Source organism: Suillus clintonianus, assembly GCF_016758775.1.
Source record: "Suillus clintonianus strain FC179 chromosome Unknown DEU56scaffold_40, whole genome shotgun sequence".
NCBI classification, from domain to species: domain Eukaryota; kingdom Fungi; phylum Basidiomycota; class Agaricomycetes; order Boletales; family Suillaceae; genus Suillus; species Suillus clintonianus.
Genome location: NW_024539264.1, coordinates 161,533 through 187,791, shown reverse-complemented (window position 1 = coordinate 187,791; position 26,259 = coordinate 161,533). Strand labels below are relative to the sequence as shown.

At 48.5% G+C, this 26,259-nt stretch overlaps 8 protein-coding genes across 8 annotated transcripts; 6 read left to right on the top strand and 2 right to left on the bottom strand.

Annotated features, from left to right (window-relative positions):
* Positions 1-8,365: 8,365 nt before the first annotated feature.
* Positions 8,366-8,905, top strand: DEU56DRAFT_737629 (TB2/DP1, HVA22 family-domain-containing protein; the record flags this gene model as incomplete). The annotated part of the gene is made up of 2 exons (XM_041348597.1): positions 8,366-8,430; positions 8,497-8,905. The coding sequence occupies 2 exons, from the start codon at positions 8,366-8,368 to the stop codon at positions 8,903-8,905; spliced, it is 474 nt and encodes a 157-aa protein (XP_041207985.1).
* A 606-nt stretch (positions 8,906-9,511) lies between these two features.
* DEU56DRAFT_690074 (aspartic peptidase domain-containing protein) lies at positions 9,512-9,871 on the top strand (the record flags this gene model as incomplete). The annotated part of the gene is made up of 3 exons (XM_041347109.1): positions 9,512-9,572; positions 9,621-9,699; positions 9,754-9,871. Coding segments are annotated over 3 exons (258 nt in total), but the record flags the coding sequence as incomplete, so codon positions are not given.
* Positions 9,872-9,982: 111 nt separating this feature from the next.
* Positions 9,983-12,591, top strand: DEU56DRAFT_981025 (uncharacterized protein; the record flags this gene model as incomplete). Its single annotated transcript, XM_041359810.1, has 6 exons — positions 9,983-10,331; positions 10,702-10,835; positions 10,892-11,071; positions 12,084-12,131; positions 12,191-12,253; positions 12,306-12,591. The coding sequence occupies 6 exons, from the start codon at positions 9,983-9,985 to the stop codon at positions 12,498-12,500; spliced, it is 969 nt and encodes a 322-aa protein (XP_041207983.1). The 3' UTR covers positions 12,501-12,591.
* Positions 12,592-13,165: 574 nt separating this feature from the next.
* On the bottom strand, positions 13,166-13,895 carry DEU56DRAFT_390061 (uncharacterized protein). Its single transcript, XM_041345976.1, has 3 exons — positions 13,703-13,895; positions 13,630-13,652; positions 13,166-13,581 (listed from the first exon to the last, which is right to left on the bottom strand). Exons 1-3 carry the CDS (start codon positions 13,786-13,788, stop codon positions 13,319-13,321), a joined length of 372 nt encoding a protein of 123 aa, XP_041207982.1. The 5' UTR covers positions 13,789-13,895; the 3' UTR covers positions 13,166-13,318.
* A 2,422-nt stretch (positions 13,896-16,317) lies between these two features.
* Positions 16,318-18,570, top strand: DEU56DRAFT_737503 (uncharacterized protein; the record flags this gene model as incomplete). Its single annotated transcript, XM_041348588.1, has 10 exons — positions 16,318-16,366; positions 16,458-16,642; positions 16,694-16,740; positions 16,790-16,934; positions 16,988-17,602; positions 17,649-17,766; positions 17,820-17,926; positions 17,983-18,061; positions 18,118-18,207; positions 18,260-18,570. The coding sequence occupies 10 exons, from the start codon at positions 16,318-16,320 to the stop codon at positions 18,568-18,570; spliced, it is 1,746 nt and encodes a 581-aa protein (XP_041207981.1).
* Positions 18,520-21,227, bottom strand: DEU56DRAFT_806694 (tryptophan synthase beta subunit-like PLP-dependent enzyme). The gene is made up of 17 exons (XM_041353356.1): positions 20,905-21,227; positions 20,773-20,843; positions 20,669-20,714; positions 20,504-20,615; positions 20,433-20,446; positions 20,280-20,386; positions 20,220-20,225; positions 19,951-20,163; positions 19,800-19,893; positions 19,643-19,746; positions 19,511-19,593; positions 19,386-19,448; positions 19,173-19,325; positions 19,092-19,122; positions 19,021-19,025; positions 18,736-18,971; positions 18,520-18,683 (listed from the first exon to the last, which is right to left on the bottom strand). Exons 1-16 carry the CDS (start codon positions 21,122-21,124, stop codon positions 18,884-18,886), a joined length of 1,410 nt encoding a protein of 469 aa, XP_041207980.1. The 5' UTR covers positions 21,125-21,227; the 3' UTR covers positions 18,520-18,683; positions 18,736-18,883.
* A 2,454-nt stretch (positions 21,228-23,681) lies between these two features.
* Positions 23,682-24,443, top strand: DEU56DRAFT_389840 (CoA-binding protein). Its single transcript, XM_041345975.1, has 3 exons — positions 23,682-23,837; positions 23,890-24,036; positions 24,088-24,443. Exons 1-3 carry the CDS (start codon positions 23,739-23,741, stop codon positions 24,268-24,270), a joined length of 429 nt encoding a protein of 142 aa, XP_041207979.1. The 5' UTR covers positions 23,682-23,738; the 3' UTR covers positions 24,271-24,443.
* Positions 24,444-24,616: 173 nt separating this feature from the next.
* Positions 24,617-26,099, top strand: DEU56DRAFT_913201 (glycoside hydrolase family 18 protein; the record flags this gene model as incomplete). Its single annotated transcript, XM_041357495.1, has 5 exons — positions 24,617-24,810; positions 24,878-24,965; positions 25,017-25,162; positions 25,217-25,865; positions 25,920-26,099. The coding sequence occupies 5 exons, from the start codon at positions 24,617-24,619 to the stop codon at positions 26,097-26,099; spliced, it is 1,257 nt and encodes a 418-aa protein (XP_041207978.1).
* Positions 26,100-26,259: the final 160 nt, after the last annotated feature.

Sequence of the window (26,259 nt, the reverse complement as noted above, 5' to 3'; positions counted from 1 at the left end):
CTTCGGATACCCACCAAGATCTGTGGCACGTTCTCGAATAACGGCGCGGCAAGTCCTGCATATACATATACAGTCCCGATGTGGGAGAAATCGTTGAAGTCCGCTATAGTGATAGTGTACCGATCCTGCTGGGTGCGAGAATAGTAGTCGACCCAAGGGGATAGCTCTGAGAGCAGTTCCTCAAGTAAGAGCGAGGGGAACAGTGAAGAAGGAAGTGAAGCGCTGAAGACAGAACGGCTGTGTATGCGAGGAGATGCGGAGATGCGAGAATGTGCGGAGATGCGAGGTATACGGGTGCGGAGATGCGAGGTATGCGGATGCGGAGAAACGAGTGAATGTCTAGAGGGTACCAGGTATGCGAAACGGGTAGGGTACCAGGTATCAGAACAGGTAATCGGGTAGAGCGGACTAGGTACCAGGTATATGCGAAGATGTGTAGAAACCGCCTTGCAAAGGAACTCAGCTAGGACTAGCAATAGTCAACTGTCAATGGCGATGTGAGCGTTCGCGCGGGATGAGAAGGCGAACAAGTGATTGCTCAAGCAAGGAAAGACAAGGTAAGACTAAGCTAGTGACTCCGCAACACACAACCAGAGAGGGAATGTAGGAAAGTGCTGGATACGAGTCCGCAACGTAGTATATAACAGAGTCCGTAAGAAACCGGAACCGTATAAGCGGGCGCATATGTACGCGAAGTCGGAGGGAGATAATATGTAAGTAGCACTATGCGACCTCGTGCATGGGAACTGATATGTAACTGGTCCAGTGAGGACGGACGGATGCAGACAGGACATGGACGGATAGTGCGATGTGATGCGATGCGATGAGTGCATGGATTCCGCAACCTCGTGTGATGGTCTGCAACGGCCTGTGGAAGGTATGCGTGACTTCGTCCAGTAAGGGGAAATGGTGCTGTACGGGGCTGCAGCCAGATCGTCTCCTACACCGAAGTTGTCTTCTAGGTCACAACTAGATTCCTGTAAGTAGGCTGTCTCGTGAGCAATGGCTTGTGAATTCTGACAAGCGTCGCAGCGAAAAAGGATAAGCCCCTGGACTCACCAACAATCGTTGCCGTCCCCGGATAACCTGATCTGATTGAAAGATCGCAGCGGGCGTCGCTCACATAGATAGTCCACGGTCTGTAGTACGGATCGACCGTGTCTTCACCCACCAGTAAGAAGCAACAGACGTCAGCACCCAAACCACATCAGACAATGCGAGGGCATACCCATCGGGTAAATGGTGTTGTCCATCTGTCCAGCGGACGACGTATAATCACATGTTCAGTGGACAGCTCACTCCGAATTTGGGACCTAGAGAACGGCGCACAGATAGGCGAGGACTGGAAAGAGGATAGATCAGGAATGTGGTCCATGGCATTGTCTCCAAACCACAAGACAGTTGCAAGTGGACATGATGACAGGACAGTGAGGTTGTGGGATGTCGAGACGAGGAAGGTGATATCCAAATGGACGGGACACACCGCTCTCGTGTGTGCACTGTGCTGGAGCGCGGATGGTGAGCGAGTAGCGAGTGGATCCTGGGATGGGACGGCACGAGTCTGGGATGTTGAGAGCGGCGAAATTGTCTTGGAAATCAAAACTGGGCACAAGTGGGCGAGCGCAGTGATGTACTCCCCCGGTAACGAATACATTGCGACGGGCGGAAACGACGAGAATGCAGTCAAAATCTGGGATACGAAGACGGGCAAATTGACGGTCCATCACACTCAAACATGATATCGGAGTTCGGTGCTTGGCCTGGACGTCGGACGGAAAGAAGCTTATCTCCAGTTCATATCACCCGATCAGGATATTCGACACAGCCACTTGGCAGCAGATTGCCATTCTTGAGCTTGAGGTTGGCCTTTTATCTCGTGTCAACGCCTTGTCCTTGTCTCCGAACAACCGCCTCCTTACAAGTGCATCCCATGATAAAAAAGCGCGTCTATGGAATCTTGACACGAATCTCCCAATCGGACCACCCCTCCAGCATGAAGATAGTTTGCACTCCGCAAGCCTTTCCGCTGATGGAACAGTGCTAGTCACTGGTTGCGAAAACGGAAGCGCACACACATGGGACATTCATGCCATCCTCAAAGAAGCTGGCATTGAAGACCTCCTCCTGCCTATTTCTCATGTAAATCCCATGGTTCTTAGATAAAACTATACTGATCTCCCACTTGCAGGTCCCAGCTCAAAAATCGTTAACAACCGTATGTGACGAGTTTCTCAAAGCTTTTGAGCCATTTTAAAGATATTCTAGAGAGATGCTATGCGATGTCCAGCTGTTCATGCCCGCCAAATAACGCCAGGATTTTTCGATGACGCCCAGGTGAGTCATCTGCTTTCGTTGGCCAATTCTTAGTCTGATATTTGTACTCTCAGTCCTCTGCAGCACACAGTTCCCATCACCATTCCTCTTCTTCGAATCCGCGCGCACTATTCAACGGCTTTTCATCGCTGTTCCGCCACTCTCGCTCCAAGACCGATGGAGCAACCGAACTCCAGCATCGCCCAAGACTAGTAGTGCCACGGCTCGGCTATGGCTGGCTCTGGTTCGGTATTTACCGGTTTGTCAGAAGTTCGGCGATACCCGTAAGCCAAGCCACTGATCACTGACTTGGTCCGATTTATAAGCCACGTGAACCAGCTACGACTTTTACAAGCTGAAAATTTATGAACCGCGGCTTGAACCGCTTTAAGCCAGCTCAAGCCAGCTCAAGCTACGCGGCAGTTGGGTGGAAAGAACAGCTTTTTTTGTTACCTCCAGTGTTGTTTGTCAGATCCCCTGGATTTCTCTACTCGCGGGCTATTGTATACACTATATGGATAAGGTCCCCGTTCGAGTTGATGGAAGATTTAGGCTAGGAGATGTTTTGGGATCCGGCTCGTATGGTGTGTTATCATGATTACTGACTACATGTTGACTTTGACATTTGGACCCCATTAGCTGTCGTTTATCGTGCACGGAACATCATAAAGGATGATGCAGTTGCCGTCAAACTTGAACCCATCACCCACTCATCTTCCGTGCAGCGCGAATACAACATTTTGAAACACCTTGAAGGCGGTGTTGGTATTCCCCGTGCCCTCTGGTTTGGTAGGGAGTCGACATATCACGCTCTCGTTCTCGATCTCCTTGGGCCATCCCTGCACAGTCTCTTCCTTTCGCACAGCCGCAAATTCAGCCTTGACACTGTCATAAATCTAGGAGATCAGCTGGTCAGTCGGTGTGTGGGTTGCATGTACAGATCACTAACGCCTTTACCCAGCTCTCACGTCTCGAATATATTCACTCGCACAGTTATGTTCACGGCGACATTAAACCCCAGAATGTTGTTCTGGGTCTTGGCGATTTGAGGCACACCGCCTTCATTATTGATTTCGGTATCGCGAAGGCATTCTGGAATATGTCAACCAGTGTCCATATACCATTTCGCCAAGGTCAACGTCTCACTGGCACTCCTGCATTTGCGTCAATCAACAATCACTTGGGAGTCGAACCAGGTCGTCGTGACGATCTCGAGTCACTTACGTACATGTTGATATACTTCTTGCAGGGATCCCTTCCATGGTTAACCAGTGACCAAGAGAAACTTTCCAGCGCTTCCATACTCGAGCGCAAAGTGAACACTACCATCGAAGACTTATGTCGTGGAATTCCTGTCGAGTTTGCAACAATTCTCATTTACACGCGCTCACTCGCATTCTCAGAGGATCCCGACTATAACCACCTTCGCTCATTGCTTCATATACTTCGTTCTACACCACCTTCACCAGCTGCATGCTTGCTGGATATAAGCCAGCCTGAAGTAATACATATCACGCATTCCCCTCCATTCTTCGACAAACCCTGTGTAATTGAGGCAGTGTCTCCATGCCCGCCGCTTCGCAGATCGACTCGTGTGTGAGTAGTTCATTTATCTTAGTACTTACAAACTAATGTGATTCCAAGTTTGTGCCCACGTAATGGCTCCCCATCACATGCAACATCTTCAACTCCACGCCGGAAAAAAACTAGATCATGATGCTGTTGGATACATGTACGGAGTAGTTTGTACAAGCACTGTATGCGTACTTTATGATATAGTATGATTGCCCGCACCTACAATTTCTCACAACGAGTTTTGCAGCATGTATATGACGTGGCGGATGCAATATATATTAATAACCACTGAACCAGATATATTGATATCTGAAAATCTCTTCAACTCTCACACAGCGCCTCTTATCTATCAACATCCTGCAGGCTGCAGGCTGCAGCCCTGCCTGGAAATGACCTTCGCAGCTCGTGAGGGACTCATCATGACATCCTGAACCATTAATATTGGCAATCCAGCCACACCACATAATAACAACGACTCACTGAGTGCTTATCGATGGAGATCTAGTTTTGATTTCATCGATCATTCAACTGCACCTGAGGATGAAGACGTGCTCGACTTCAACCCTTTGGGCCCTCTGGAATCTGGAGTTTCAAGTCGGAGTTGATTCTCTCCAGGTACGCACAGTTGCACGAGTTTTTTTCACCTCCCACTCACCGCTGAATCAGATTTGACTTGCATGAAGCATGCATGAGTTGCGGAGTCATGCCTCATGACAATCGTTCATTGGGTTTTCCATCAGGGACTCAGGATCACTGCATATTGGCATGTTCTGGGGTTTCCCCAGATGCCACGATATATCTAGACCAGCAATTCTGCTGTTGGATTATCTTCACCACCATCGCCACCAACATGCCTCCTCGACGGAAGAACGCTGCCCGGGCTACTACCAGAATCGCTGTTGCTGTTCCAACTGTTGTTCCCATTCCTCCCACTCCTGTTGCTGCTCCCATTGCTGCTCCCATCACTCCCACTGCTGCTCCCACTCCAAACGCTGCTGCTCCCGCTCCAATCGCTGCTGCAGTGAATGCGAATATCCTTCGTAACCCTCAAAGGCATCGTCAGCGTCCAGTGCGATTTCGAGAAAATGGCGCAGACGAAGGAGAATCCTTCCATCTTGAGAACGTCTCTGGGGATGAGGGGGACGAAATGGTCAACTTACCTGCGCCAGCAGTTGGGCCTGCTGCAGGCCATAGTCCGCTGCAAACTGCAATGAATACTGCTACAACTGACCCTCTGGCGACTGGTGGCCGATCAAAACCGCCTAAATCCTCTGCCGATATTCATTTCTTCTTCAGACAGGACCCCACCACTCTTTCAAATATCTGCAAAGCCTGCGAGTGAGTGTTGTGTATGGAGTCTATAGTTTTTTCTGACATCCTTCACCAGAGCAATCCATGATGTCGACAATACTCACCACGTTATGTCGTACCTTCCTAGTACAGGCACTTCAGCTCGTCGTACACACGCCTTCGCCGACCATACCGATGCCTACCTGGAGGAGGCAGAGCGTCAGAACTGGCATGTTCTCCATAAGTCATCACGTTTGAAGACTTTTTTGGATGAAGGCTGGACGGTCGTGACCATGCATCAAGGGCTGAAGGACCCGGCTTGCACCTTAGACTCACTCGGTACTCCCCCTAGTCCTGGCCCACTCCCCGGAACTAGCCTCTCAGTTCCAGACGATATACTGCCTGCGTTTTCTCTGGATGAGATGCATAAACATATTGTCAAATTTATTATCGCCGACGATCAGGTGAGTCTATGTACACTTTCTACACATTATATTTAATAATCGTCTTCAGGCGATTAACATCATAGAATGTCCGGAATTTCGTCGTCTGATCCGTCTTCTGCGGCCATCGGTGAACGAGACCGACATCTTTCACCGTACCAAAATTCGTGAGTTGGTCATCAACGCTTTCCATGAATACTTCAATGCTTTGAAGAAGGACCTTGCGGTAAGTCTACAGCTGTCAAGAGCCCTACCAAGTATCTTATATCTTTTAGGCTGCCCAGGGAAAGGTCTCATTCACATCTGACCTCTGGACAGATTCTAACCTTCGCCCATTCATGGCACTTACTGCTCATTGGATTGCCAAGGCCGACCATAGTTCCATGCTCATTTTGAGGGCTGCGCTTATCGGCTTCCACAATGTTCCAGGCAGTCACACCGGTGAATTGCTGGCAGGAGTCCTCATGCATCTTACTGATCGCGCCGGTGTGACTGAAAAGGTCAGTGTTTAATTGTACCATGTAACACGCTCTGACTTTTTTTAGACTGGTCACTTTACCTTGGATAACGCTGCGAACAATCAGGTTTCCATGCGAGAGCTTTCGTATAAACTGGAGTGCCGAGGCATTGATTTCGACCCCATCGAACACCGAATCCCATGCTTCCCGCATATTATCAACATCTGTGTGAAGCATATTCTTAACGATTACCACCAGGCCGACTTTTCGCTCGTGCCCGAACAATGGGTAAGTGGTGATCGCACCATCATCAAGGTGGATTATCTCGAAGCAGTGACCGGGCTAGCTATCAGCAGAGCTAGGGACCTTGTGCGCACAGTTCGCGCATCAAACCAGCGACGTATTTCTTTCAGGGACACCATCATCACAGGTAACGAGAAGGAGTGGTTCCAAGATGACGCGGGCACAAAACTACGCCTCCCTGTTGTCGAACTCCTGCTTGATGAGGCAACCCGTTGGGATTCAGCCTACATCATGCTCAACCGTTTACGAACCCTTCGCCAGGTAAGGCATCACGCATGAAACATTTGTCATAAACTAATATTCATCCAGGCAGTAGATTTATTCTTCGACTCTCCCACTCAACGCTCCATCAGCAAGTTCAAGTTGAGTCCGATGGATTGGCAGTTCTTACAGGATGTTGAAGTAATCTTAGAGGTTAGTTTTCTAATCTTCGAAATGTTTCATCTTATCGTTATATACTAGGCGCCCCACGCTGTCCAACAAAGCATGTCGGGCGAACGCACTCCCATGCTGAGTGGTACATATCCGGCATTCGAAATGTTGATAGAGCGGTGGAATTCTTTGGCCGATCACGTCCCACACTGTGACCCTCTTGTTCAGATAGGTCTGACTTGGGCAGATAAGTATGACGACAGGCTGGGTGCCACAAATGCCTATGCAGTCGCTATGCGTGAGTCCGGTATCTTTTTCAAATAATTGGTTGCTCACAATTGCATTTATAGTTGTTGATCCTGCGGTCCGGATGTCATGGGTTCGGAGTCGTTGGGCGGAACAACTGGTTCAAGATGTAGAGAAACATATAATCAATTTGGTACGTTGTGTTAAACTATAACAACGCAACTTTGAACTAATATTAGCACACGCAGATGCGTCAAAAACGAACCACGAACAGCTCAGCATCTGGCGAGTCTCCAGCTTATGAAGTAAGACCTCGGCAACAATCACGCACGCTAGGCTCCCGTCTTTATAATCTTCCTGACATTGGCGTCCTGCCATGTCACAACAGCGGCGCCCAAACAGTCGAGCAAGAATTCGAGGCCTACACCACGGGTAATCTCAGCACCAAAGGAACAGATATACTTGGGTTCTGGTCGGTAAGTGTCCCATATCTCTACAATTCAAATCTTTATTGACCATGTGTTCACCAGGTCTCGGAGACCTTATTTCCGACACTCTATGGTATCGCGATGGACTACCTCCCTATCCAGGCCTCTGCCGTTCCATGCGAGCGAGTATTTTCGTCCAGCAGTGAGACGGACACGAAGAAACGTAATCGCATGAGCCCGGTCCTGATGGAGGCCCTGCAGGTGGTAAAGTTTCTCGTGAAAAAAGAACGACTTAACTTTACGAAAGGTTGGGCAGCGTCGCAAAAGGCTATGGAGTATCAGGCATTGGGCGAGGGAGGAGAGGAGACTAACACTCTTTTGACATTTTCCAGCAGCGGAATGACAGGTGATGTTTATGACACCCTCCTCAGAGCTATTGCAGAGGAGGAGTGTGATGATATCGATGATACTCCTATTACCTACGACATGTGATGTTCGCTTTTACTCTTCGTTTCTTCTTTGCGCTACTTTGCAATGCCTCTCACATATTATGATTTCAATTTTCAACCATTCTCTCTTTGCTTGACTTTCACCGCTTTCATTTGCTGAGTGTCACCTCGCTCTGATGATCTATGAGTCTATGACATCGTGAAGGTGACGGTATCTTCTGCGCTACAATCCTCTCAGTACCAGGTGCGCCTTTTTTTCTCCCATCTTTATGATTGCTAAACCATTGCTATTAGAGTCGAACGGCTGATACAAGTGTAAGTCCCTCACCACTGGGAGAGTCGATGCGTGTTGCTCACCATACTCAGCCTGATCTATGGCGGCATTGGATATTTCTTCATGTTGTCCAGTCTTGTTGTCTTCTTTCGTGCCGTCCTACAAAACCCTTTCCCAGAGACCAGCCTCTGAGGAGGATTTGGAGTGATGGCTCATGTACTGGTCGGTGCTTGGATGTATTGTTGGCGTCGAGTACATTGCAGAGTGGCTTGTTTCATGGTCAGTCGATTTTCATCCATGGTATCAGTGCTAGGGTTTTGAAACGCCCCTTGCGCGTGTTAATAGGGTACCATTCTACTACCTCATGAAGACCCTGTTTCTTCTCTATATCGCGCTACCACAAACTCGTGGCTCATCCTACCTCTACACCAACCATCTTCAACCATTCTTTCATACGCATGAATCCCAGATCGATGCGACACTCGCATCTTTCAAAATTCGTATCTATGCCTTCATCCAAGAAAGATTTCGCAGCTTGTGGGATGCTCTCGCTGCAACAATTGGTCAACAGCAACAGGCCAACCTTTCCCCTGCAAGCGGGGTGACAGACACCGGCGTACCCCCAACTTTGGCTGACCCGGCATCAGGGCCCACTCGACTTGCTATGGGGCTCTGCCACTCGTACAGCCCTTCAATTGTTGCTTCTGGTACAGCACTACTGCGTCAAGGTACCGTCGATGATCTGCAAGTGTAACACCACAAGTATGAGGACTCCGAGGAGTTCTTTAAGTCGCTGGTTGCCGTATCACACGAGGACGAGCATTAAAAGGTAATATAGTAGTGTTAACAAAATATTTGTCATCTAAGTGCGTTCTTTTTCGCCTCTACGCTGATATTTACAGGTTGCTTCACCACTAGCACGTTGTCAAGCATTTTCGCTCTTTTCTTTTTACATTCATTGACCCCCACCGCTTCTGGTCTGTCTATTTTTTTCTTAGATAGATGCGGATTTTCGCGCTGCTGTCAGTGCTTGGTATAGCACTGCAGGTGCCAGTGCTGACCGCTCAAGACGGCTCCATATCTGGTCCAACCAGCAGCTCATCTGCTGCTGGGTACTCATGCGATCCCAGCCAATGCCAGTTGGCCAACTGCGATTGTGCTAGCACGAGTCCCCCAGGTGGTCTTTCTCCTGTGAGTGTTTGAATTATTCTTTTGCCATGCGCCATTTCTGACGGGCAACTTTTCAGTCGGACATACGTGCAATTCAGTCCTATACTATCGACTCCATTAATCAGTTCCTCGCTCAACGGAGAAGTATGGCGCAGCTCCTGACCAACACCTTATTCGTCCACCCACCGGCGAAGACGACCTCCTATGGACCCAGGAGATCGTTAACGGCGGACACGACGTCCCCCTCACCAGTATGTAACTGCCGTAGCCTCTCTTACTGACGTACTCACATTTCTCAGACTTCATGAACGCTCAGTATCACACTGAGATCCTCGTCGGTACGCCCCCTCAGTCATTTAAAGTTATCCTTGACACTGGGTAGGGAATCCCCCTTTTATTTTTCACACACCCTCAATGCTCACTCTTTCCTAGCTCGAGCAACCTCTGGGTCCCAAGCTCCAAGTGCACATCTATTGCGTGCTTTCTTTACGCCAAATACGAGTCTAGCGCTTCCTCTACGTACAAGGCCAACAGATCTGAGTTCTCCATTCATCCGCAATGCATGCGGCCGCGCGGTGAACGTCCAACTTTTATCGCAGTGTAGAGCTATTGAAGAGCATATGTTGCAAAGGGAGAGTGAGAGTGAGGATGCAGGGGACTCATGACGAGTGGATGGATGGATGGCGTGTCCACGGCTGAAGCAGAGGATCGGGGAGAGGATGTGGAACGGCAGATAGAAGAGAACGATCATTTGGAAAAGAAGGCGAGGAACGACGGCGCTACAAGAAGAACTCTCCGCTACCGCCTTCTGTCTGCATCTCTCCTACCCCCTACATCAAAATCTCTGAACCCGGTTCTACCACCTGGCCTCTCGCCGCCGACTCCCGCCCTTCCCGACCAAGCATCTTCAACACCCAACCCCGCCACCTCGATCTCCACGGGACCCGCACTCTTTTGCAGTGTTTCTTCATCACGGATGACTCGTGTAGCTGCCGTGGGGGAGAAACGCAGTATAATTCCTGATTGACCTTAGTTTTAGATCAAACGCTAACGAAATAATGACTCACTGGATCTTGGGGGGCCATTAGCGCTCGTGTGCTTATCGATCGTGCGTAGGTAGTTTGATCTTCGATAGTTCTAAATTAAAATCTATTTTTAATTAATTTGTAATCTATTTTTAATCTATAGTTTAAAATAAATATTTAAGCCCCCAAATTGACTTGGCTGTGGTTCCTGAGCTGAGTCAAAGCTTAAATTAAATAAGCCCGAAGTCACATGTATGGCCCCAGCTTAAACCGGCAATAAGCCGGAGCCACGACAACACTAGGCTCAAATGACCGGACCGAGCCATATATTATGTAAGCTTAATTTTGTACACAGCTAGCCTAATTGTAGCTCCGCTCTCGGCTAAAGCCAGCCTCAAGCCAGAGCTGCGGCAACACTACCCAAGACGGTCCATCTTCTCTGATCGTGGCCCTCATATCGTCGACGTTCCTACAGTACAGGACAGAAAGGTACGTATTTGTTCGCGCGTATTTCTCATCGCCGTAGTTCAATAATTGATCTGCAGTCATTGGTTGTTGCTCCACGGCCGCGGCCGCAGCAGCAAAGCCAATTGCACGGCCAAACCCAGGCGTCATCATCACAAACTCAGCCTGCCACAGCCTCGACCTCCACGACACCTCCTGCTCCAGGTACTCATACTACCACAGCTGCGCAGTCGCCACCTATCCCGTGGTGGGGTCGTCTTGTACTTTTCCTTTGTTGCGCATCTCCCCCACATGCTAATGGGCATTAATACTGCAGTATGTGGGCAATTATTTTATCTTTGTTCCTCTCTTGATATCTTTTCCTGCTCCATCAAGCTTGTTTCCTTGTTGTTACACTCATGCAATGCATCGCACTCGATAATGCTAACTGTTGCGAGAGCAGCATTATACTCGAATAGAATGAAAGCCCAGGACAACAAGTCCAGGCTCCTCCATTCATCCATGGACATCCGCAGTACTGCATATTTAGGCGTCGGCGAGCTCGCCTGAACATGGCCGCAAACCTATGTGTGTTTAACATACCCCGACCCATTCAGAGTGAAAGCAACAGATGTGATGCAAAGTCTGATTGTATGACCTCGCGTTGTCAATGTATGGTGGATGTTTGGTTACAGTTCGACTTCCCGAGATGCCGCACGGATTTCCAATGTCCGATCGGTGTTTGGTTTCAGTAATATTGTTTCTTCGATTTTATTCAATGTATATCCCTCAAATATCCCTAGCGACTTTGTAAGGAAAGGCAATCTACATTCTTCAGCAGTCCAGAGGGGGTTGTAAGTCGTGAATCTGTGGTTCATTGTATCAATATATACTCATTGAACCACTGACGCTTCAAGCCCTGCTCTAATGCCCAACTCGCAAGGCAAAAATGGGAGAGGTGTTGTTGGTCGTAAGTACATTTGAAACTGGGTTTAGTCAACTCAAATTGTAGCGAACACACGAGATTCAGCACTCGGACTCAGGAGGCAAGAGGAAGAATACGGATCACCCTAGGCTCCTCCATAATGTCTATTCAATAAGGGTTTCCGTTTTAAACACTCTGCACTTCAAGTGGTCTGTCACGAACCAAGATCCAGAAACCATCCGTTTTCATCTCTTGATCAAGGTAGGTTAAGTTCGTCTCACATGCTCTCTGCCCATTCCGTATTTCAGGCCATTGCCCTCTTCAATGCAAATAACATGACGAGGCAATGCTGCTCATCAAAGAGCTAGCTGTTGCTCGTCCGAATGCTGATACCCTCGGATGTCGCATCGTGTGAAGTAAGTATCATGCGGCTATGCTCGGTTATCAACACTGATGTTTGCAACTCGCACATTAGGCATATCTACGTGTTCAGCTCGGAACCAAGGCCTTGGATGGTTTATTCCAGGGCATGCATGGTGTGGGTGCATCAGCGTATCCTTCATTTCTCTTTGACACATCATTCATTACAGCATTCTCAAATTTCCAGACCACTACCTCAGCAGCGCCCGGGGCGCTTCAAGAAACTCAGGCTCGCTGTGACAAGGCGCTCTCTTCCTCCTCCTGCGCATGCACCCACATTAACATCGCCTACCGCGCTACCACCTGTCGCTGCTCCTGTTAATACGAAAAGAGTTGATCAACGGCCAATAACTAAGGTCGTCTGAGACTAGTGTCATACTGTTAGAGGATGGATGTGAGGGAGCGGGGAACTTGGTGGACATACGACGATGATATTTGTGCTGGATATACCACCACCATCCAGTGCTTGCATGACCAAAATGAGATCGAGGGATGATATTCGTTCCTGTCAATAGATATGATGTCACGTTCGAAGTGATGTAGCGGGCCTTGAATGAAATGCCGGTGATGCGAAAGTGATCTGAATGTTCAATGCCAGCGATCATCGCACCCCGCGCCAACGGCAGAATTGTTTAGTGTTGGTGCAGCAGTGTCTTCCCTTCTATAGAGGTCATTCACTACAGGTACCAGTAGATCTCTTATATCGATCTTCATTCTAATAGCCAGTGTTGCCAGCCTGTACTTAATCAGCGAATAAATAGTTTCACCACTCCAGGGCCTGTGCGCAGTTGGACATTCAAATGTTGATCTATTTAAAGTGTTTAGAATAAGTTTCGAGGGATACAGCATAGTATTTGAACAAGCTATACGCCGTTAATAACGCAGGAAAGCGGGATTCACATTCAGCTGGGGCAATCTCCTCGAACGAAGTCGGAGATAAGTTCATCGAGCAGGCACTGAGATCGATAGTTTCGCCTCCGGCATCAACAACGATGACTCCCTGGCTGTCAGATTGATCTTCCTCCTCGTCCGAGTAATCTGACACATCTATAAGGTTTTTAGAGAACATATCCGACGCAATCATGCTGGTAAAACAGAAATGATTACTTCGCCATTGGTCAAGAGGTGCACGTAAGATTGCTCCTCCTTAGATTAGATGAGACCGGCGATCTCGACAGCGCGTCTAACCTGTTACCTGTTGTTGTTGTTGTTGTTGTTGTTGACCTTCCCAACCGTTCGGACGCGTGATCACGAACTCGATAGAGTTCTCGACCGAACTCCAGAAATTCGAATGTGATTCCTGGATGTCAGTCCGAGCGCATTGGAAGAGGTAGCGGCACTTCACGTCACCCGCATTCCCAATTAGCCTGGGTTCGCTGCCTGTTCGAGAGGAGAGAAGATAGACTGTTGAAGGTCCACGAGTCCTTGACTGCTGGAGACAGAGATCTAGAGGGCTCAATTAGAATCTGGGACCGAGAGAGGCAAGATGGTTACTCTTGGAGGACACAGACAAAGTGCTGGTGCCTTCAGAATTTAAATGTCGAACATCTGGCTAAGACTTGCATACCAACAGTTGGAATGGAGTGTCAATGAGGTACCGGCAAAAACAACACATGTAGCCCAACCAAGCAAGAGAGTAAGCGTAAATTGCATATCCAAAGATCACTCATCAAAATATTCGTCAGGTACTAAGTCCTCGTTCCCAGGAGCATCCACTGCATTATTGCGCTATAGATGTATATATGAGACAAGACATGGTGATGAAAATGGACCGGGCGCACCTCTTTGCCCTTCGCGAAAGGAACATCGACAACGGGTGGTGCTGCGGCATGATCGGGTCGCCAGGTGAATAAGTATCGTATCGTTTGTTGTGATATCTATGTTGACTTGAGGCAGTATTTTATCACTATATCCTTCAGGTTTCTCCTTGTTCCTATTCATAGCTAACAATCCCGAGCCTTACCTGAGTCTCCAAGCTGTCGGGAAACCTCCAAGATGATATCACTATCACTACGCTATGTATGAGTCCTCGAACGGGTTTAAACAGGTATAGGGTAAACCTGTGGGTGTATATTGAAATTAGACATTGTACATACTGACTCCAGAGAGGCATGATGTAGGATGCCAGTGAGTTGAGTTGAGGGAACTCAGGGAAGACGAACACAGACGCAGAATATATGCAAGGTATACATCGAATAAAATCGAATAAATGAAATAAATGATAATACTCGAAGCAAACACTAATCGGACATTGAAAATTTGTCCGGCTTAGCGGCAAAGTCGAAGTGTAACCAAACATCCACCATATCAATGTGACCAAGGCCAGATTTTCTTATGTGCTTTTACTTGCGGGACAGCAGAGACCACGGAGCGAGATATTCTTGCCCTTCATTATGCTGCCCGCGGCTTCATTCCCTCCGTCTGCTCCGCTACAACTTCCATTCTGCTGCCCTGCTCCATATATGTACTGTACTTGATGAACTGATACCCATGTTTACGCCCACGTATATGCCGTTAACATTTGATCTTCCACCCACCATCGAACACATCTCTTTCAGCAATTGCCAAGACTCATTCCAGCCAATTTTTTAAGCGATAGCCGTGATTCCCAAGCATAAGGTCCTGACGTGTGACAAGTATCTGAAGCAGCAGGGCGTGAATTATGATATTCAATCCTCGGGTACCGATAGCAAGTATTTAAAACCTTAAGATCACTCAACGCTGATTCGGAGCTTACATTATCAATGATGGATAGCTATATCGAAGAAGTTAACACGAGTTAAAGGAACGAAGAGCTTGGACACTACCTTCATCCCGGCCCGACGCACCATAGCGCTCGAAAATAAACGCTCGCACCACAACAACGCAAGAGCTTACTTGCAGTGGAAGAAAATACGATCGTGCTTGGATGTAACTACCATCAATCTCGTGCAGTTGTGTTTGAGGATCACTATCGATCAGTCTTGATGCTACAGAAAATACGCACTTTAGAGCGCTTACCATGTTTACCCTGCTGGGCCAAAACTTTGGATGGACGCTTCTATGGCGCATCATGAGTACGATGTTCCTGGGTAGGTAGCCACGAACTACAGCAGTGAATCAATTCATTGAACGTAAGATTTCAGTCATTAAATGTACATACACTTACTAAGGAATTCTCGCATTCTCACAACATCTATGTGCGCTTGAGGAAGGGCGGGGAAACCGCTCACTTTTTACACGCTGTAGCACCGCCTGTGCGATGTCGAGTGCAATGGCAAAGAGCCAGACGCTCCTGGTATATCTTCTGGACATGCTTCAAGCTTCAAGGCCGCTTCATAGAAATGTGCTCTTTGTGGTAGTATGCTTGTGCAAATACTGAGGCGGATGCCTCAGGACTAGCAGACATGATTGACTAGTTCAATGCCAGTGCTCCGAGAGTCAGAGACCATGATGACATGCATTTGGGAAACCGGGTATGAATCTGACGCGGCAGGAGTCCATAGTTGAAGTGTTAATACTAACGCTCTGAAAGATGACTGTTCTGTAGGCCGATGCGAAGACAGAGTATGCTCAGCATTTGTGGCATCCTCGACAAGCAAAACATTCAATGAAGGCGTCGTACCGTGTGTTGGCAGATAAGCTGTGAATAATGCGAAAGAAAAAGTAGACCTCAGAAGTCACCTCATAATTGGACTGGAAATCGACATTCATTTCTTGACCACATGTGAGCAAGCTCCAAGGGATTGAACCAGTGCGTGGACTGTGGACTACTCACGTGTTAAATAGGGCGGGGAGGCCAAACATGTGTAAATACTCTCCTCCTCGTCTCTGGCATTGGCGCCAGTCAGCACGTTTTCGAGACCTTGTCCATCTTTCGATTCCTTGTTCTGTGACCAGTAACTTGACAGTATTTGGTATCGTAACAATTACACCTCTGAGATTTCCTCTCAACGTTACAGGACTCCGGCGGTCACTCCGCGTCGCACGGCACAACAACTAGCGCGTTCTTCCACTTCTGTCGCCGACGACGCGCGTGCCCTTCGTTTTTGGCAGAGAGCTGAGATACAACTTAATTGTACGTTCTCTCGCGATGATGGGTTTACCTTTGCGCTAAACAGTTTCAGATCGCGAGCTCAAAGCTCCATCGTCACGGTCTTTTGAGCTCCGGTACCTTAGGCTTTTCCATCCCTTCCTTCTGGGATGACCGTCTCCCATAGAAAGCGACAACACCAGCCGGATGAAATCCAAAGTACGTGGTTCCTTCCACCCCTTCCATTGGTTATCTATCTGTTTCAATGATGAAATACCTTTCTCACGCTTCATTTACGTAAATTGTGCAGCTGTCAACGAGCCAGGCTTGCAGATTCAATGTGATTGCTGTCAATGCGACTTGACGCATTCAGCTCGTATCAAGTGCGCCGATCCTATCTGTGAGCCAGGAGATGGTGTGGATATCTGCCCCACCTGCTTTTGCGCTGGCAAAGAGTTCGCCAAACATAAAGCAGGTCATGCATACCGAGTTATTGTACGACATATTCACGTTTGATGCACGTTCTTGCGTTGATTGACATGTTAGGAACTTCACTCGTATCCGATTTTCTCTGCTGACTGGGGAGCAGATGAGTAAGTAATCAATGCCTTCGTCGTCGTTCCGTCTGAAACGTATCTATAGGGAGCTCTTACTCATCGAGGGAATATCTCAGGAAGGCCTTGGAAACTGGCAGATGATCGCAGAACACGTTGGCACTCGCACCAAGGAAGATGTCGAAGAACACTACAACAGCGTATATGTTGATTCCCGCGATTGGCCACTTCCTGTACGTTAATGTGGATTCAAGTCTGCCCCTTCACTAAGTAAAATATGCTACAGCGGATGGATGTCGAATTCAACATCGACCCCGACGAATTCCAGGCTCGCAAACGCAGGCGAATGTCATCCATGACTACTTCTTTACCTCCACCACCCAAGGTAGCCCCAACCTCCGCTCCTGGGGTACACGAAATTGCCACTTTCCTTCCTGGTAGACTCGAGTTTGAACACGAGCTCGATAATGAAGCGGAGGATCTTGTGAAGGATTTGGAATTCGGAATTTGCCATGCATGGGGTGGGGATCAGATTATGGAAGATGAAAACGACGCGGATGTGCGCGCTAGGGCACGTATGCAGGAAGAGCGCAAGACAGTTGATGGTTCCAGGAACAGCAGTCAGCCACCCGTGAACGGTGTCAATGGCACCGCGAACGGCAATGGACATCTTCCAATGAACGGCGATTCGCATGTCAAGTCAGAGGAACCGTCTGGCGAGCAGCAGGCTTCAACGGAGGACGACGCAAATACGGACGAAGCAACGCTGCCTCCTCCATATGAGACAGACGAATCACTCGCTTTCAAGCTGACTTTGATGGAGATGTACAACCAGCGTCTTGATAAACGACGAGAAGCCAAGGCGATCATGTATGACCGAGGTCTCTTGGAATACAAGAAGGTATGTCGGCCCGTGTATGCACAGCATAATCTCACACTTTGTTCAGATGCAAGCTGCCGAGAAGAAGCGACCGAAGGAAGAGAAGGACATCGTTCAGCGGCTCCGGCCGTTTGCTCGACTTCAGACTGCCGAAGATTTCGAAGTGTTCGCAGCTGATATTCTGTGTAGGGACTTCTAGCATTTATGGGGATAGGCGCTAATGATGTTGTTGCGACAGACGAAGCCATGCTAAGGAAGAGAATACAAGAATTGCAGCATTATCGACGAATGGGACTTACTACTTCCGCCGACATCGATAAGTTTGAATTAGACTCCATTCGCCGGGTAAGAAATGTACCGCAACTGGTTTATCGAGTCAGGCAGCTCACTTGTACGGTTAGGCTCAAGCGAAAGCGAATTTGTCTCGCGACTATTATTCTTCAGAACGTCTGGCACAGCTTCGTGCAGGAGGCAGCGGGAGTATGTCATTTATTCGTTCCTGGAATGTCTTCCTGACCAAATTAACACTGTTATAGGAGAATCGGAAGGTCGCAAAAGTCATGAGAGAGAATCGACTCCGAAACTTGGAACCCCTGCAGGAACGGGCCCTCCAATCCGCAGACCACGTTCGTTTATTCTAACCAAAAATATCGTGCATTGGCTCACCTTACCCTCTAGCCGCCCCTCTCAATCTTGCCAATAGCCCGTCCTTGCACTTGCTTACTCCAGCCGAGCAAACCCTCTGCTCGCAGCTCCGAATCTTACCCAAACCATATCTTGTCATCAAGGAGACCCTTGTTCGCGAGTACGCTCGTCGTGGAGGCAAGCTCCGCCGCAGGGAAGCGCGGGATCTCGTCAAGATTGATGTGAACAAGACGAGTCGAGTTTGGGACTTCTTGGTACAAGCTGGTTTTCTCAAAATCACACCTGACCCCCCTGCTGCTGCTGCTCAGGATACCCCGTATGTGTATCTATCTTTTCCCCCATAGCCTAGACACTAACGAGTTTCTCTAGTATGAACGGCATCTCCCACACAGCGCTAAGTGTATCTCCATCCAAGGAGACATCGCGCATTTCACCACATCCTCCCGCGACAGGGGCTCTTTCTATCAATCAAAACGGATTTGGTCACAGACCAATACCCAATCACTCACCACCTAGCATACCTGCCCAACTATGGCCTTCGATTTGATGTCCTTGCTATCTTTATCCCGCCGTTTGCTTCATCAAGTAGCATTTGTACCATAGCACTCGCATACATTGTTTATCCCATGCAACTTATGGATTCATTATTGAGATTTGTTAAACTCCAGAACCAGGTTGGGCGATTAGATCGTCGATTATACTGCGGTCGACAGGGATATTAGCTTTACGCAAGTATTCATCATTCCTATACACAAATGTCAACGTTTCTCCGACCACATGTGATGTTGTCTTACCAGAACTGATGATAGGCACAGGCACAAAAGCGTTAGAGATCATTCAGTCTTCCCGGATACCACACACTGACCTTGGAATAATGTCTATTGCCAGAGTCGCATCTAGGAAAACAGTGAATCCACAAGTATCCATGTCCAGAGGGAAAACCTACAAGATCGTGACGAGTGTTTGACCTTCCCGCCATCCCTTTTTCTTTACGAATTTGACGCATGCCACCAAATTGCAGGCGCTGCTGGAGCCCAGAAATAGACCGTCGTTTTGGACGAGGTATCGGGACATGGCAACCGCTTCCACGTCAGTTATCCTTGCGTTATCGATGAGATGAGGCTCCTGTTGAGGATTGAAGATGGAACATTTGACGTACCGGAATGCGTCGTCTATGATTGGGATCGCTAGGTCGATGTTGTTTGTCATGCGGTTGATTCCTCTAGAGAGATCGATCGATAGGTGGGTTAGATGGGGAATTGGAGGTGGTGGTTGTAGACGCACATTCCCTCGACTACTGTGTCAACTTGATGCCTTCGTTTGGTCCCTTCGGCTTCTTTGCGGTCGTACATGACGCCGTGCTTGACCTGGAGGTGTGTGAGGGAATGTCGGGCAGCCAAAAAGATAGGATTTGACCTTGTTATAAAGCCCACTGCCTTCTGGGTCCGCTAGGACGACCTGCACCTCTTCATTCATTGTTTTAAGAAATTGTCCAGTGCCTGCGATCGTCCCGCCTGTCCCTAGCCATCATAGTATTAAAAAGCCAGACAAATCGAACATAACACGCACACACCTGCTCCAGATACAAACGCATCGATATGACTGTTAGTTTGACGCCATATTTCTGGACCAGTCCCATCATAATGGGCTTCAAAATTACTGCGATTCTATGCATGATGTGAGTTTAGTTTAGCCACCAATTATGTATGTATCAAGGCGAGCACCTCGAATTGGTCGGCGAAGAAGCCCCTTGGTTTGATTAACAGATCTTGATCCAGCGGGTCGTCGATGGTGCCTTCTGCATGGACATGCGACGACGTAGTGGTGACTACCACAGATGCAGAACCTGTCTGAAGCTCGTGGCTGATATGGGCGTTCGTCAAGCCTTTCACTACGTCTGAACGTCCGAATTCGATGGCTGCTCGCCTAGCGATGTTCTTTTCCCCAAGTGAATATTGATTGTGTGAGTTTATTTGACACAGAGATTGCTCACCACATACTGCGATTATGATGTAGTAAATATATAGCGTGCAACTACGATATAAGCTCGCACCTGTTTTTTGTCGACGATGCTCGCAGGACGAACACGCATGACCTCGGCTCCAAGGGCCTGCAACGCATTCACCTTCTCCTGGGCCACATCGTCCGGCATGATGATCGCTGAGAAACGTGAGATGGATTTCAACAGCTGGGGAAAACGGCCTACTTGTATCATATCCCCTGCAACATCGTACTATCAGATGGCGACGATCTCACACCAGAACTGGGGTCACTTGCCTTGCCTTTGCTATGGTCGCTATTGAGATGCCGGTAGATCCAACAGTGCCTTCGAAAATGCGGGATCCAGTGTGAGGGTGCAGCAAACCTTGCCGCTCTGCGTCTTCAATTACTTCATGTTCACAAAGTGAGCTCTAGGTCGATTCAACTGCCCGACGAACTTACTGCGCAGAGCAACTCGGTCCTTGACGCTCCCTCCGGGATTCATCAACTATAAATTGCCAAACGTTGGAGACCTTGAATGGGGAAGGATCTAGCTCGAAACACACCTCTGCCTTTCCAAGAATCTCGACTCCCAAAACATCGCTCAACGAGTTGATCCTCACCAAAGGTGTATTCCCTGGACGTCCAAAGTTAACTTGGATACCCTCAACGAACGCTAAACCGGCTGAGTCACGTACCTATCAACCCAGTGACACCATGCAGGACCTCGTCACTTCTCAACTCAATTGGCCGAGACTCGAATGGTTCATGCGAGAGGCTTTGACGTCGTCGAGAACGCCAATATGATGATATGGACTTGGATGTTATAGACAAGGTAAATCCGATGAGAATGCCGTATGTGATATTGCGGACAGCTGCATTGGAAAACGGAAGTAACGTCGACTCAAAAAGTTTCATGGCATGAATTGAACAACGTCGAGTACGGGCTTAGGGCTACATATAGTCGGGCGACTGGCATACGCACGGCTCCAACGCACGTATTCAAGTTCGTGCATGATCGGGATAGCTCCATACAGTATTCAACCATACGTACAGGGACATGTTCCTCTCCAAAATGAACTGTAAGACAATCTGACCGCCATCACATGTTTTCATAAAGGCAAATAAAATTGTATATTCAACCAAAGACAGCTTGTAGATATGATACCAATAGAAATCCATCAGACAGACGCTCAACTCGCTGGCTCCGTCTCGCTAAACTGCAAGCAGTCGCACGAAGAACAGAACCAAACGTCCTCGAGACCCCGCGTTAAACGCGAAGGCCATATTCTCTGTCGAACGAGAGAGCGCGGTTGTCATCGAGTGGATTTGAAGGATGTGGCATGTGTAAACATGCGAGACTCGAGTTAGTTTCTATAAAATAGATCCTAGCTGAGTATGTTCTGAAGAACCAACAAACTTGGAGCACAAGCTTATATATCTTTTCCATCTGGCCCGTGCGCAATATTCCCACGGCTCGCTCTGTAGTGACTTACTGCACGGTTCCGATGGCACTACTATTACTGTTGATTGACATCCTTTCATGGCGCGATGCATGCGATATCTGACCATCTCTGAAATTTATGACAGGTCTTTTTGCCTTCCCTGTCAAGCCTTCCACCTTCGTCAGCAACTCGTCAGCGCACTTGTTTGGGTTTCGTAATTGACAGTGAATTCCGAAGTAATAGATTGGGGGACTTCACGCAAGTGTCACAACATACACCATGCGCTCTACCCACAACGTCCTGAATGGATCCTTGGCACGGGACAATTGCTTTTGTATGGTCCACGCCCGATTTTCTTTACTCTGGTCTCGCGTTTGCTGCTGATCCAGAACATGCCATAAGTGGGAGTATACCCTCTTTCAGGCCACCCAATGCACACAAATTGCTAGGGGCGAACGGTGTCAAGAAGCGGTGCGAGCCTCTTTTTCTAGATATACCACACCCAAGATGAATTCGCGACATCACCACAAGTACTCTTCTCTGGCTGACTTTTCGCTCACAGCAGTAAAGATTTTCCACACGACGCCCACGGTGCCCTCATCTACTGCAAAAATTCCACCATTGCCTCCCAGAATTCGATGGCTTTCCGCACCCATTAAAGCTAGAATCTCCCTTTCTGTTGACCAAGATATGTCGACGATGGAGGGAGGTAGTTGTGGGCATGCCCAGTCTATGGTGCAAGCTGCATTTCGGGACTGCAAATATATGTTCCCGTGCTACGCCAATGATCACTCGACACCTTCAGCCTTACATCAATACAATCACATTTCTACCTCAACGTTTTCCACAGTCCCGACGCTCCTAAACCTATGTTACCAAGCTTCGTGACACTTGAACAGCCGGCCAAATAAGCGCACATTTCTGATTAGGCTATTATGCCAGCTATCGCACACGATATCTCGCAACTGCCGTTCACTTTGTGCGGTCTTCATGTCAAGGGGCCATCATTCCACCCCAATGACTTGTCCTCTTTCAGGCCCGTATGCGCCCACCCACCATCTACATGCGCTGTGTGCACTCCGCTCACTTGTTAGTCGATCAATGTGGCAATTCGTCGTGATTTTTTATTTTTGAGTCTGACGAGGGTGACATATTATTATCTTGCTGATTTAGTATGTGACAGGCAGCTGACATGGACAGGTGACATTTCGTCGTGTTGTGGCCCATTCCCCGCTTGCAACGCATGTACGTGCACATCTAGTCATTACCCTTTCAACCTTGCTGATATTCATTCGACAGAAATAAAACCAATAAACATGTGTATCTTACACCTTTCCTCGCCAACCCTCCGCTCCACTGATTAGTATATGATAATGATTCTCTCTGACTAAGTATCACCCACCTCCTACTAGTTGTATGACATTCGTATGATTGATCATCGTCCGTCTGTTTCGCGTCTTCAGCTATGAGCTACCATTCAATGGATGTCATCATGACTTTTGACGGTGAGTCATTCCGTCGTGGCGGCGTCACCCGAGATGACGCCAGCACTATGAGACGCACGATCTTCGGTATTTCCTCGCGTCGGAGACCTATCTCCGCTATCACGGGCACAGATGCGTCAGTGAGCCGTTCATCTGGTAACACGTTAAATCACTTACTCCTTCAATTCAGTCTTTGCAGAGAGCAGTCACCGCCACTCAGTACTCAGCCTCAACCTCAGCCCCAATAGGGGTGAACCTGCACCCATACCCGCCGAGAGCAGGTATCCCCATCTATCCCCGTCCACGAGTACGGGTTGGCTGGGGGTAGTACAGTAATGGTGTTCGACAGGCTTTTGATATATTTGCGTCCCCTGCCACGTGAATCAGTCTTTCCTAGGCACCGAATAGAAGGAAGACGCCTAAGCCTACAAAAGTTTAAGAGTATATGTCAGCGCAATAAAAGCAAGGATCTTCACAAGCTTTACTGCGGCTAAATGGAGAATGTTCTTGAAGCGGGGAAAACGCAACGTCATTTCGAAGGTCTTTCAATTCACACGGTCTCACACACTGACACACAGTAGTATTTGCCGGTTTCTTTCTTCCATGATGGCAAACGCTATTCAAAAGCAAAAACACTTTCTATCATTTCCGCACTACGCCGTGGTCGGTGCTTCTACAGACCAGTCAAAGTTTGGTACGAAGGTAGCCCTGGATTCAAGTTTTGCCATAGACATTACAATATCATAGTCCGTAGGTTCTGCAATGGTACATCCAGCGGAACAGGCCAGTAACACCGGTTCACCCATCGAAAGACGAATTGGAGGGCATAAAGACAATTAGGTCGTTGGCTGACCTTCCGAACCCAACCGAAACGTCAGTGAGTATCATAACATCCGCCAAGGTCAGTAGTATGTTGCCACGTTCGCAGCTTTGCTGCTGAATACGTGACAAGATCACCATCGATCTCCTCAAACAAATCGAGGAGCTTTCAATTCCCGCTGTCTGGTGCCAGCCGGGAGCAACTGACGCTGCTTGCGTTCAGTACATCAAAGCCAACGAGATGTCCGACCGTGTACTTTTCGAGGGAGAGTGTATACTAAGAGATGGTGACGGGGTCTTGAGGGCGATGTTATGAGATGGACCGATCGGTATTGTCATCACCAAATTGTTATTGCCCTATAAATTGCTATTTCCCGGATCCTCGCAGATCCTCGCGTGCTACGCCATGTTGTCGTCCTCTCGACAATACAGACATTGCGATGATCGGGAAGTCCGAGCGATCGCTTCCATGATACTGGAGTTACTCCTACCGCAAGATCATTGATGACAGTATGAGCCCGACTCAAGTCTTGCAACCGGATAGATCACCTTTTATCTCCGAGCGCGACGGCCTAGAATGAGGATGGCGGAAAACCTATAAGAAGTTGTCGCTAGGATCACAATCTCTCTCAGACCTCCCTTAGCTATCGAGTTCCCTCGTCATGCTATCCACCTTCCTTTTACCTATTCTTGCGCTGTCCGCTGTAAGCGCGACCCCGCTCGCCGCCCCTTCCATTGCCACCCGTTCCACTAAACCCGTCGTAGGAGCTTGGTACGCCGGATGGCGCGCTGAGGATGGGTTCCCGCTCTCTTACGTTAGCTGGGAAAAGTACACTACGCTGTACTACTCATTTGCGTAAGTTGCCTGTATTGGCATAAACGTAGATCGCTTTGATTAACGCGATAATGTGTGTTTCTTTTAGAGAGCCCACCCAGAACATCTCCACTTTGAGCCTGGCAGGCTCGGATGGCGAGATGCTCCCTCAGTTCGTCACTACGGCCCATGCAAATGTGAGCATATCAGAATTTACCTTCTACAATTGATGTCTAACACACACACAGGATGTTGAGGCCCATATTGCTGTCGGAGGCTGGACTGGGAGTGTCTGGTTCTCTTCTCACCTTTCCACTGCCGCAAACCGGACGGCATTTGTGCAGACCGTGGCCGATTTTGCTTTACAATACAACCTTGATGGCGTCCAATTCGAGTACGTTGATTGCTGTCACTCCGACATCACGCACTGACATCAGTCATCCAACAGCTGGGAGTACCCGAACCATCAGGGAATTGGCTGTAACACCATTAGCGTGAACGACACCGCAAATTTCCTCGCATTTCTCCAGGAGCTTCGCGCAAACCCAGTAGCAGAGAGGCTCACCCTCTCAGCCGCCGTAACTCTGACGCCCTTCAATGACGCTACCGGAAGTCCTTCTGCTGACGTTTCTGGGTTCGCGAAGGTCCTCGATTACGTCTCCGTGATGAATTACGATGTTTGGGGCTCTTGGTCCTCGACTGTGGGGCCCAACGCACCGTTGAACGACACCTGCGCTGCGCCAGCGAACCAACAGGGCTCTGCTGTTTCTGCAGTTAAGGCTTGGACGGACGCAGGGATGCCTGCCAACCAGATTGTGCTCGGCGTTGCTGCATACGGTCACTCGTTCAGCGTCTCTCCTTCTAACGCATTCATGCCCGATGCGCCAGAGACGCTGGTTGGATACCCCGCCTTCAACGCCTCGAACCAGCCCTTGGGTGATGCATGGGACGACACTGGTAGCGTTGATGTCTGTGGCGTTTACGAGGGCCCAGGTGGCACTTACAACTTCTGGGGCCTCATTGACGACGGTTTCCTCACCGAAACTGGCGCGCCTGCCAACGGCATTTTCTACAGATATGACAATTGTAGTCAGACGGTAAATATTATTTCCAACCCTGAAGCAGGAGTACTTATTCCGCTACTTTTACAGACGTATGTGTACAATGAAACCTCGCAAGTTATGGTCTCCTTCGACAACATTCCATCGTTTGCTGCCAAGGGCGAGTATATCAAGGACGCAGGGCTGCGCGGTTTCTCGATGTGGCAGGCGGGTGGTGATCACAATGATTTGCTCCTTGACTCTATCATCGATGCTTTTGGGTGTAATTAAATGCATTTCCAATATTTACTATTAACTCTCGCACTCGTTTACATTACTTTATTGCAATCACGCTCGTTGCCAGTCTACTAGTACTTATTACATAGCTGTCTCAAGACATTCCCAAAGTTCACTGCCGCTGCATCCTTGGCTACGACGCCTTTATATATGT